The sequence below is a fragment of the Electrophorus electricus genome, chromosome 7, assembly GCF_013358815.1.
Source record: "Electrophorus electricus isolate fEleEle1 chromosome 7, fEleEle1.pri, whole genome shotgun sequence".
Classification (NCBI taxonomy): Eukaryota; Metazoa; Chordata; class Actinopteri; order Gymnotiformes; family Gymnotidae; genus Electrophorus; species Electrophorus electricus.
Genome location: NC_049541.1, coordinates 8026282 through 8039430, shown reverse-complemented (window position 1 = coordinate 8039430; position 13149 = coordinate 8026282). Strand labels below are relative to the sequence as shown.

General features: G+C 39.9%; 1 protein-coding gene across 3 annotated transcripts in view; it reads right to left on the bottom strand.

Annotated features, from left to right (window-relative positions):
* Positions 1–13149, bottom strand: part of col11a1b (collagen, type XI, alpha 1b) — a 61354-nt gene that overhangs the window by 41498 nt on the left and 6707 nt on the right. For all 3 annotated transcript variants that reach the window (XM_027031245.2, XM_035528311.1, XM_035528312.1), the window contains exons 4-8: positions 11866–12028; positions 4439–4564; positions 2542–2643; positions 2159–2263; positions 493–804 (exon numbers count right to left, since the gene is read on the bottom strand). In XM_027031245.2, coding sequence (XP_026887046.2) covers positions 493–804; positions 2159–2263; positions 2542–2643; positions 4439–4564; positions 11866–12028 — 808 coding nt within the window. The remainder of the gene's footprint in view (positions 1–492; positions 805–2158; positions 2264–2541; positions 2644–4438; positions 4565–11865; positions 12029–13149) is intronic.

The following is a 13149-nucleotide window of genomic DNA, read 5'->3' as shown; positions in this document are numbered from 1 at the left end:
TGTGTGTGTGTGTGTGTGTGTATGTGTGTGTGTGTTGCAAACTCTCCAGGAATGAGGAGAAAAGCCACTAAGATTTGAGTAATTGTGTGTGTGAGGGATAGGAACTGCAATATAGAGACATTAGGCTGTAACAGATCCACACCAAAATAACATAGTCAAACTTATACACCCACACCCACACATGACACATGCACATACACAAACACACACAAACACAGTGGCACACATTCACTTGCTTCTAAAAATGATAAGCCTCCAAATTTAGTCAAGTAAGCTAAAAACAACGATAACAACCCCCCCCCCAAAAAAAAACAGACAACAAACAAAAAAACATCAAAAAACAAACAACTCAAACAAAAACCTAATCAAAAATCACTAAACGATCAGTCACTAAACTATCAGTATGAGACACACATTGGTCAGATTGGTCAATAGTAGACTTAATGACACATTATGAATGTTTTATTAACACTTGATGACATGTTCACTCACATTGCTCTCAGTACTGTCTGTCTTGGCTGGTACAGCAGGGCCAATCTCATCTTCATAGGTGGAGGTGAACTTGGCCCCATTCGTGGTGTAGTCATAGAAACTATCGTCGTAGTGACTCGGGTCCAGCTCCTTGACCTCATACTCGCTCAGGTCATACTCCTTGAAGTCCACCACCTCTGGGCTGGGTGTGCCTTTGGCCTCTACTGTTTCCAGAGCATCATCCGTGGCAACTGTGGTGTCGGTGGGGTCTGCACCCACTTGCTCCATTCCAGTGATATAATCGTCCACAATTTCCTCGCCATAGACTAGATTCTACTCAAGAGGGGGAAGAATGGATACCCTCAGTGAAGCTCCAGCGTTGCATACAATATAATACTACAAACTTAAATGGTCAACTATGTACAGCTGAAATAGTTTAGTTCCACATGTTTTGGGAGTGCCCCACTCCACCTCTTCTTAGTTGTCCTGCCCACCTCTCTTCCCCATACAATGACTCTGCAACCATCATAAATATGACATCACCCTCATCTAGCCTCATCTGCCTCACCTAATCTGTCAAAAACCTTTTGAATCTCACGAGATTTAAATTCTTCATAAATTCATACTGATTGAAATGTCTGCATAAGTGCAAGTATATCACCTTTTAATTACAAATATAATCATTGACTGAACCACTCTTTGAAGCACATCAGGACCTGCTAAAAATGTCTGTTTTCTTTTAGCAGTAAAAGGGAACATATAGACCTAGCCAACTGCTCTCCATTAAAATGAAAGCAACTGGTATGGTGATAAGCTATGATTTAAACAATGGTTTCAACACTTATTTAAACATTACTCATATTCCTCACAGCAATAAGGAAATATAGCATTACATCTATAACTGCTACCATACATGCAATTTCATTTAACAGTCTGCTGTTTGTAATGTATATTATCACCTGTGTGCCTGTTTTAAAGATGCATCCTGCAATCACTCCACACTACTCCAGAAATGTCTGCACTTCTACATTTGCCAGCCCACTTCACAAGAGAGTTATGGAAAATACTTATAACGATTTCCAATTTCATTGGATAATATGTAGACTTGCTCCTCATAATGAAAGCAATACAGTCTGCTGCACTGACCCTGAAGATGTATCATCTGAAGCAGGCCTTTGGCCTCTGTCTCCTGCACACATACTGTTCCAGTTTAAAGCCAGAATGTTCTTCATTACGATGCCATTCAACTCACTGAGCTGATAGTTTAGCGCAAGCAAAGACAGGAACTGCCAAATAGGAACCCTGCCTCTCTTTTACCACTTTCAGATTGGGTTCATTGGCAGAGATTTTGTTTTATTTGATTGCATGTGCCTGAGTTCAATTAAAGCAAATCTGAAGCATAGCCACAGTCATCAAACACTGACAAACTTTAAAATAATATGTAGGGTAATGATCTACTCAAAGACAGCAATGATCTGCCCCAAAGTTAATCATCCTCTTTTTTCTCTTTTATAAAATATTCAAAGAGAAAATCCCTCTCAAAACATTTTTGTTCAAATGTTTACAGATTGATATAATATTCATTATTGGATTTTGACCTCATATGTCACATAAAGATATCTGATAAGCATTCTCCCATAAATGTGGTAAAGAAACCAAAAGTTGTTCAGGTCATGTGACCACTGACCTCAGATGCTACAGATGAGGAGGTGGGGCTTTCAGGCTGTGATCCATCCACGGTGCCGTAGTCCACCTCATGCTCAGTGTAGTACTCAGCATCAGCAGTGCTAGGCTGTGTGGAGATCACACAAGCCAAAATTAAAAACACACACACATGCCAAGGATTCCTCTGGAGATGTCATCTCTGTACCCGCTAGTGTCACAGTGTCATCTCTGGATGCCAACAGCACGCTTGACTATATTACTGGTCCAAAGTTTACAAAGGCTCATGGAAGTTGTGTGCACTTTACTCAGGATACACTGCCAGCAAAGAGTAAGCCTGTTGCATTCTTTCATTCTTTTGTATTATATTATTTAATATGACTCATGAAAGAGTTTTTTTTTTTTTACCTTGGTGTCCTCGCTGGCCTCTTTAGCAGGCGCCTCAGTGGTGGCGAGCTCTCCTTCTGTGTAGTCATAGAATTCCTCATAATCAGTGTACTCAGTGTTGTACTATGAGGGAAAGAGGAAGTTTGTACAGTATGTTAGTAGAGGACAATGATCTTCTAAAGCTATGTGTTAATACGAGAGTGGAGAAATAGTATAAGGAAAAAGATTTTCAAAGCTGGGTTTATACTCATAATTGAGTTTTGTGTGGAAGCAGCAATTAGTCTATGCTAATATATGTATCACATAATTTTACTTCATTATGAAAGTAATGAGGACAAATTAGGCTGTTGGGATTTGGTCAGCTAAATCTGGTTAATAAAACAGACCGATGCTTCTTTGTCCATAAAAAGGTATGTAAGCAAAATATTTTAAAAATAACCTATACAATTAACTGTTTCTGACTATGTTCTGTGTTGGAAGGTTAGGCTGCAAATTATCGTTAGGTTCTTGGCTTGAAATAAACTGGGGTAAATTAACATAATCTTGCTAATTATCACCACGCCTCATGCTAATTAGTGTCATCTCGGGGAAATCCTGTAAACAGGTGGAGCCATCAGGTAGAGGCAGAGTAGGACGAAGCGAGGCAGGATTGCTATGATACAGCTTTGCTCACTTCGCATGGATGAATGTTACTGGTCCCAGTATAGCATCTGAACAAAGATAAATAAATAATTAAATAAATAAATGAACAAAAGAAAGAAAGAGGCCAAGGCCTGATGGTCTGGCTGCCTTTCACTGGCTGTGGAGTGAAAGAGAGAGAGAGGGAGGGAGAGAGAGGGAGAGAGAGAGAGACAGACACAGAAACAGAGAAAGAGAAACAGGCTTCAGCCAGGAGTCAATTTATGTGCTCGGAGACTCCTGCCAAGTGTGGAGCCAAGTCTGGCTGTGGCCAGCAAGCAAGATAAACAGCACGAATGTGGTCCCGGGCCATCCAAAACGTGCCTGGCCTTCTCCACACGTGTCTCAAGTACTTGGTGCCGTGCATCGAAGCTCCGCATGGGGGATCTTTGGGAAGAGTCAGGGGACTGGATTCTGAACTCTCCTTATAATGGTAATAAATAGCTGAATCAATCCGTTTAGGAGTGCTGCTACAGTCAACAATGTGTTTGATGGCAGTGGATCATCAACAATGACAGTCAGGGCTATATTATGATGTAATTCCATTTTTGACATGCCTTACCTTGCTTTTTCTTTGGCATGGTGCAGTTTAGCTTTGAGAAGCCAGTTTTTCCCCAGCCTCTGTTATGGAAAATTTTCAATGCACTGGCTTATAGTTATATAGTGATTTATCAGTATGTTACAAAGATGTGGGGTTTTTTTTAATTCCTGGAGAAATAAATTAGCTTTTCCAGGTATCCCCATGATATCTGTGTAGCGAGAAGCTAAAGTTTCTCAGTAAGTGAGCTGGAGACTGCAGAAGTCATTAGTGAAATATATCACTGGGCCCCTCCAAAGTGGACTCTCTGAGTCTGTGGAAGGGGAAAATGTTTCCAGCGTGAGCTCATAAGTTGTTTTTTTTTGGGTTTTTTTTGTGTGTGTGTGTGTGAAATACCATCGGAAAATATCAGTGCACGCTTGAGATGTCAAAGACTCACAAACCAGAGCTTCAACACTGTATTTCAATTATGTGACTGGCAATAGAGCCTTTTGGGTCTAACTGATTAATCTCAACACTGATTTGACTTCAGACGAGGAATGACCAAAATATTAAAACAACCCTATAACACCAGCCCTTTTTGTCCTCTCTTTTCATAATGATAGATGTGAGGCTTTGGCGGCCCGTCTTCAATCTCCCAAATATCCCCATACACTCCCACCATTTCATGAGCTGCTGCACGCTCTAGACAGCCATACTAACCTCGTCCTCGGGCTCCTGCGCCTGTGGCTGTTCCTGGTGTGGTGTTTCGCAGTCAGGGCTGTAGTGTTCGCAGTACTCGTATGCGGCGCGGGGGTCCCCCACCAGCAGCAGCTGCTGGATATCTCCCTGGAAAAGAACAGCAACATCAATTGGCATCTACCTTCTATATAAAAGGTTTAATTCCCAAAGCAGCTCCCAACACCTTTGCTTGAAAACCAAGCGGCTCTGTCTATCCATTTCAACACTTAATTCCAAACATATTGTAAATGCCATTCCAACCCCCTGGACATGTGTTCTTTTAACAGACACGGTCACACTGTAATCGTGCACTGAGAAAGCATCAATTAGGAGAAAACAGTAAGTGTTTTTGTGACACGAATATAAAGATGGGCCTAAAGTTATCAGGTTGTGTTACAGACATATAAAGTCAAATTTTGTATTTATTTTCCTCACACATAGCTAAATGTCTAACATGAACTTAACCCTTGCGATGTATATTTGACACCATTGTAACATCACTACAGCACTCAAAAGCACAACCCTTTCGGCTGTGACTTTGGCTAACAGTACTCATAGTACATAATGTTAGATGAAACCCTCACGACAGTGGAAATTACAGATTTTTGAACATGATTTAAATACATTTCATTTTATCATCAGAAGAAGCAATTTAGAACATTTCAATATGGTGGTAGCCTGTGATCAAATTATACACAGATCACAGATTCCACACCGGTACGCTCTAGGGTATCTATAATGCTTACTGCTAACCTTGTCAATTTAAATAGTATTCAACAGATACGGGCGGTTGCGGGCTGGGCAGATCAATTTGCGTGATACCAATTTTGGCAGTAGCCGCGGAACACTGACGGCATCTCTAGCGTTTTGAACCAGGAAGAGGCTGTCATAAGCCGTTCGGGCCGTCTTTCCCCAGAGGACAGGAAAGAATGCAAATGTGCTTCTCAGCTGAGAAAACAAGACGGGGTCAGCAAGCGTTCGGTCCAGCGCCCGTGCGCACACACGTCGGAAGAGGCGGCAGACTATTCAAAAGCGCTATTGTGCGCCGCTCTTCTCTACCCACTAAGGTCAAAGACGAGTCATATTTCACAGAATAACCCCGCTATAGCGGCCGGGGAATGGTAAGAAAAATAAGCATCGCCCGTTCCTCACGCAGAATATCTGTGGTCTGTTTTTCATGAAGACTAGAGATGAAGACCTCCGCCCCGACTTTAACTCGGCTCTGTGCATTATAATACCAATGATTCTTTTCGTCCAGGAACTGCCTGTCTCCGCCAAGAATGTTAAATGTTGCCTCATAGATATCAGAATGCCTCAGGTGACTCGTGCTGATACGACAGTTAAGCTAGTACTATGATAAATCTTGTTAAATATCTAATTAAGTAAAATAACAACCCGATCAAATGTGCACATAGACGGATTCGTTCCCGTCGCGGTTGACTAGGTTTTCGGGCGAGCAGGGTGGCCTGTGAAAGATCATCCAAACAGACAAGATTACACTAAATTACAGGGGCTGCATCTGTAGGAGTTTAAACCTCAGGGATACATTTTATGGTATGAAAATTATGTTTTCTAGGAGAATAAAGCAGTGTATCCTTATAATGTCTGGAGGTCTGTGGTACACCACTGTACAACAAACATCAAATTCATGCATAAACTCACACACCTGTGTGTACATAACGGAGATTATACATACAGTAGATCATTAAAATATATTAATGTTCATTAAATATACCACAAACATTTAGACCACTCAGGTGCTTTGGATAAGTAAATATTCACGTATACACATGAGGAAACCCAAAACAAACTTTTTTTTTTTTTTTTTACCTCTAACCCACTTTCCCTCACTCTCCACCTCATTCATTTTCTCTGAATATATGTTTTTCTAGACGTCTGGCACATCTTGTGCGCTACTGAGATTGCCATGTTAGCACGGCTCACTGTACGGCTTTAGCAGAAACATTGAACAATAAATTTACAGAGAAAGTCCTACATTACGTTGTTACATTATCCTTGCAGCACAGTGCACAGAATTTATTCCAAATGCATATTTTTCACAGATGGTGATAATACTAGATTCAGTAACCTAAGAACCACAAAAAGAGAGAGACACAATCAGCTCATCAGAGGAAGTGATGGCTCAACGTCGAAGAGTTCTTTTACAATATTCATCTTGCTGAAAGCATTAAACAACACAGCTATAGTTACTTAGAAAAATGGAGACCAACATTAGTAATGTTCTCCAGGGAGTGATTGTACACAGACTGAGTAAACAGCTCGCTTTGTTCATTCATAAATTACCTTAAACCTACATCATTTCCTACATATGGGAAAACAGAGGCTGCACATTGTGGGGTTTCCGCCTGCTCTCAGAATCTCTGAAGCATAACACTGAACAGATCAGTTTTCACTTCTGCGTGCTTGTCTGTTAGTGACACAGATATGGCTAGCATCATATACAGCAAACTTAATCACCAGTGTACAAGCTTTCTAAAAGTAGCCTTAATAGTCTGGGAGTAAGCCTATTACAACTGACACATGTTATATTCGACTTATTGAATATCTATAGAGCTTTTGGATAGACCTCAATAACTGGCATAATTATCCATGTTTATTGTTGGTTAAGAATAAAAAATTTCATGAATGTCTTCATTAGCCTTTCTGATATGTTTAGGTGCTCAAAATGTGGCAGGGTATCACTGAGGCATATTAATCATAATAATCATATTTGTCAACATGCTGGTCTGTTGCCTTTCATGATGCTTATGAATGTAATAATATGGACAAGGACTACAGTATTGTACCTGTCATGATTGCTTTCTCTGAGGACAGCATGTCTCAAGATGTTTATGAACCACCATTAGCACTTTTAACACATTTAATGAAAAGCTCAGGAATGCTGGGTATTCCTGCTTTCACCATGACCTGCCTTTCACAATCTCTATACTTTGAGACTTGAAAGGTTTCCATGCTTCTTATAATTCCATCTGGAGATCTAAAGGTAAGATGATCAGTTAGAAATTATGACTGGTTGAAACATTTCGTTTTCCACTGACTTTTCTAGACAACTAAGCCTATGATTGTTTTATAACTGTAGCCAATGAGCTTTCAATAGCCAACACCACACAGATGACACTACACCACACACATCACAACACGACACTACAGATATCACAACACCACAGACATCACAGCACCACAACAATACAACACCACAGTCATCACAGCAACACAGACATCACAACACCTGCAATAACACATCCTCTGCATCAAAAATTGTGTTTTTTTACTGACTTGCTTTTTCCTTCTTTGTTTCTTGTAATGCATTTACATTATCAGCTAATGTTGTTACATATTAGCTGAGTTGTACTGTATGCCTGCCAAGGAGAGTCACACAGAATAGCCCCCTATGACCATCTCATTCTGGCTGGCAGCCATTTGACACTATATCCAGCTTAGCGGCTCCTGCGTCAGCACCAGAAGTATAAAAGAGAGAGCAAGAACGCAAATTCTCAGAGACAATGACAAGAAGTGATCTTCAAAGATGGTATAGTAAGGAAAGTCATGAAATCCGAGGGGGTTTAGTGATCCCCAGATGTTATTTCAACTCTAATCAAATGCAGCCTTTTTGGTGACAGCTGGGATAAACTTTCTTTCTAAGTAGTGAGAGGAGAGGCATACCATGTTCAGACTTTTTTTTCCCATCAAACTTCACAGAACAGCTGGGCCTCTAATAGGGCCTATCCCCCTGTACCCTTCTCTTGCTCCTCGGGTTTTCTCCAAGTAGCAGCCATCATTCCAAATGTGCAGCGAGGCCTGTTACTTTATCAGTCTACTGGGAGCAGTAAAACTGTAAAATACATTTTGCAGCAGGCAAAATGAACAAAGGGCTGAGGCCAAGTTGGAGTATTGGGAGAGAAGGGTCAATTGAAAAAGAGGGAAGTTGAGAGTATGAGAGAGAGAGATAGAGAGAAAGAGAGGGAGATAATATGAGAAAATATGAGAAATGTCAATATATATGATTATTTAATGAACAGTCCATTTTACAGGTTTAGCTTCCCAAGACGTTTGGCAACTGTTGGATTAAAGAGGATTTGAAGTGGAGTGAGGGAAGATGAAAAAATATCCCCAAACCTGGAATGTGATCAAATGGGCCACTATCAAATGAGTTTGATTCCATGAGAGATGGAATTAAGAAACATTCCATAAGAGTATATTGGAGATATATGACAACATAACTTTTCCACTATAAAAAACTTAAGGTATTTGGCCAAAAACATGTATGTTTTACAAATGCATGTAGAAATGATAAAACAAGATGTGGCATTCTGCTGTATCAATTTCTTTTTGTTGTGCACATCAAGAAGAAATCAATCTTTTGTACTCTTTCAACTGAAGTGGGGCAGGGGGAGAATTGAAACTGCATCTCCTGTAGCTTTCATACTGGCTGGTCCCAGTATCTCTTAAACAGTTGTGGAGCCTTGGTCAAGACAAAAGCACACACCGATCATTTTTTCCCTTCAGCCATTGCCACTTGGCTAGTTCTAACCTCACACCTGCATATGCAGTATGCACAGGCTGGGAACTCACAATATGCCACCATGGAGCACACAGAAAGAAACAGAAGGACCAGCTTCAGGTTCCTACAAATGAATGAACTCCCATGACACAAGACAATGGAAAGGAAATGATGCAAGACTTTGAAATACTGCAAGACTACAGAACAAGCCTTTGGGAAATCTTTTAATTTATATGATACTGGCCTTATTAGTTATGAGGTGGTGCACTGAGGCTTGAAAAGTCAAACAGATGATGTAGATCGATTAGGGCAAACTTGCTGTTTCCAGCAGAGAGGTTTTTCAAGCAATCCTTGGAAGCACAGGAGCCCAAGCGCTTTACTCTGCTTCCACCTCATTTGACATGTCACTGGAAATGTTCCAATAAGTCTTTTGTGAAAGCCAGAGCAGCTTCGGTGACGCCTAAGGATTTATGGCCATCGATGATCACTTCTTCCATATCTTGGCTCAAAGACCAAAACAAGAAGAACGGGTACAGACCCTGTGATCTCTGGTCCTGTTCATCTTGTACATTTAGCTCCAAGGCTCCATAAGCACTAGGTAGAAAACATGTCTTGTTGGGACACTGGTCTGGGAGACAGTATGACTTAGCCTGGAAGCTATTGGTCCCTAAAGCCCCTTCCAGATTTCACACAAGCAAGGTGAGATGTCAGTTCTGACTGCACATTTCCTCAACCAGGAGAACAAAATGGGTCCATCGCACTAAATAAACATTCTTTCAGGTGGGCTTATGCACATCACAAAGTACATTTCATAAAAATAACAAACATTAACACTAAACCTGCAATTTCAGCATTATCAAACACTATGAGGTAAGGTAGGACATTTTTAAGCATTTAATGTCACGCATGACAAATGACCATAATACATACTGTATATATTTTCAATATGTGCTAACTCCAATAAAATGAGAGAATACAGCTTCTGAAAGTAACAGGTTTGTTGTCTGGATTCCCACATCAACCAGAAGGTATGTGTGTAAATCCTCCTTTATGATCCTTGGTTTCAGTTCACAGCAGTTTAGACCTTCAGTTATACAGGTTACCTTCCATTCAGTCTGACATTTTCATATTGTTTAAACACTGCCTCAGCCATCTCTGATTTAATTTGCTAACTGATTTACTAGTTTGACATTTACAACAGTGTATGAATTATTCATTGCTCTAAAATGGGAGGTGATAACAAGAAGTTCTACTTGTCCATATTTGCCAACACCTTGTCCTGCTTGGCAACAGAGCTTGCCTTTGGCTGCAGCCTAATCAATTATTACTGATTTGGCAAACACATTTGCTATCATTACTACACTGCAAATTCCATTAGAGCACAAATACACTAACAACTATCAACAGATTCAGACCACATCTGAAAGGAATTTCAAGAGGGAAATTACTGAACATGTGAAAAGCAAAGCATACAGATGTGCAAGAAGGCATTTTCCAAAAACAAAAATTATAGCATCCTAAGAATTTAAACAATATCCATTATGCAATTGCAGTCATATTTAACACATCCATTAACACATTTCATCATGAGTGTGAACACTTGAGATATTCTAGTGATGTGTATTGTATGAATGGCATACTTAACAGCCTCTGAAATTGGGCTATTAAACAAGGAAAATTTACTCCACCGTTATACGATTTAACTCTGTCACTAAACCCAAACTAACATTGGTTCATGCAGACCACAGAGAGAGAGACTGTTTCATGCCCCAAGACAGCTTTGACCTGCACACAAACATTTAGCAGAATTTTCTTATAAAACATCAAAGAGGCACTTGCAAGACATTATCTTGCACAATGGCATGCAGTGTATAGGTCAGCTTTTAGTTTAGCATAGTGACATGATTTAATCATCACCTTCTTAAAGCATTGTTTCTTAGGCATATTACTGTTTTTGTATTTTCATTAAATACTTTTTTTTTGTCTTACTAAAGCCATTATTTGATCTGCCTATCACAGACTCAATTGTATTAGAAATGTTTAGAGCATTCATAACATTACAGCAATCATCTTTTTACAAGGTGTTTGAGACTGGCCAACAGCAGGTGGAAATTCTTTTTCGGTTTATGGTCAGACCTGAAGTTTGTAATTCAGATGGCCTAAAGTTTGATCTGTGCAACCCATGAGCTATCAAATTCCAAATGCTCCAGTACAACATCAATTATCACACACATATTTCTGTGCTGGCAGCATTGATTAGAATTATCCAATGATCAATTCTTCAGCAGTAAATCAAAATTAAACATTTAACTGAGCTGAGCCCATAACTGATTTAAGGGCCATTATCTGGTATATAATATACAACTGAAAATGAAAGACCTCAGACCATAAAATCACCGTGTGACACTAAAGCACACCAGTTACCTTCCAGCATGTAGACTTGTGACAATGCTGCTTTCCCTTCACAAGAGCAAAATATCCTTTGAAGAATTAAGCATTTAAACCAACCACAGACTAAGAATACCTGATCTGCATCTATATATGAAAGCATTAACATTTTACTTGTTTACACTGAATTAACACTGGCTGTGTGTGTGTGTGTGTGTGTGTGTGTGTGTGTGTGTGTGTGTGTGTGTGTGTGTGTGTGTGTGTGTGTGTGTGTGTGTGTGTGTGTGTGTTTTTTTAGTGGAATGCACTTGTGGCTGAGACTGGGAACAGTCTTTTTTTTCTGATGTTTTACAAAGAGTCTTCATAACACTGTCACACTGTCATATGGTCCAGCTCTGTGAAACCTGCTGAGTCACAACCCAGCATTATGCCCTCCAAACATGCATAAAGCACATCCACAGCATTCAGAGATCTAGAGTATTGCTCAGCTAAGCCCTACCTCAAAGACCTCCTCATCCAGGATCCTTGTGCCAAAGACTGTGATGCCGTCTGTATTGATAACTGCATTGTTGCTTCTGCTCAGCGGCTTAGAGACCTTTTTCTTACAGTCAATGATCATTGTGACAGTCTTCTTCTCTACACTGATTGCCACACGATGCCATCTGCAGGGTAAAAGAGCACAGAATAAGCCACGTGAAAGGAGAGGACAAAGTCAAATTGTTCAATATGACGAGACATTTTTTGTAGCATATGTCTCTTTATTTAGGTGTGAGTGTGGTGTAGAATGTTTCTGAACAAAATCACTTGAGAGGGAGATTCCTCTTCAAAATTTCTCAAGAGTGAGACTGTCTCAATTATTTCAAATAAGCTTTATGTTTAGGACTCACATTGCACCAATTACACCCATTTTATAAGGCAGTCAATTTAATTAATTTTTCTTTGCATTAAACTTGCTTTCTTAGACTGAAAGATGTTGGAGAAATACTTCAGAATAAGTGATTTACCAGCCTAAAATTGCATGATTAAATCAAGCTCTGTGTTGGAAGGAGCAGATGCCAACAGGCTGAGATCACACAAAACTGCTGACCATAGATCACACAAAAATGCTGAGTACTTACAGATATGTCAAAGTTCCCCACCAAATTTGACAGGTCCATTAACTAGGCTCTTCTTTTGTATCAACTTTTGACTTAAGTGTATGTAGATTTTACATTACCCTATTGTGCTAATGTCATACAGTTGCAACAGACAGCATCTTGTCCTGACTGAACTTTCCATTCAACTGTTAACGCTCTTCAAAGAATCAGTCAGAAATAAATGGGTTCCCACACTCACCCATCATTATAAATATACAGTATGAGATTACTGATTCTTATCTGTTAGATTTTCCAGCACTGGCTCATCAGCATTATGTCCATCTCAGTAGCAAAATCAAAAATGATGATACAGTGGAAATTGAAAATGTCACCTCTTAATGCAAAGCCCCCAGCTCACCCCCGACATGCTCTCCGTCCAACCACAGGATAAAACTATTCAACACTGGGGAACCATAGGTTGGAAATGACTATAAAAGCAGAAGCCAAGAACCACAAGACAAGCTCCAGCATAGACTCTCATAGTTTCCCCAAATCCATAGCAAAATGCAATATTGGAAGAATTGCAAAACACCAAGAGAAAGTGCAGAATTCTTGTCAAACACTGTGACTAAGAGAACCACAAGGAGGCCCCATGGCAGGCTTAGAGTTATAATGGCCAAAAAATATTAAATCCATCTTTTAAGCTC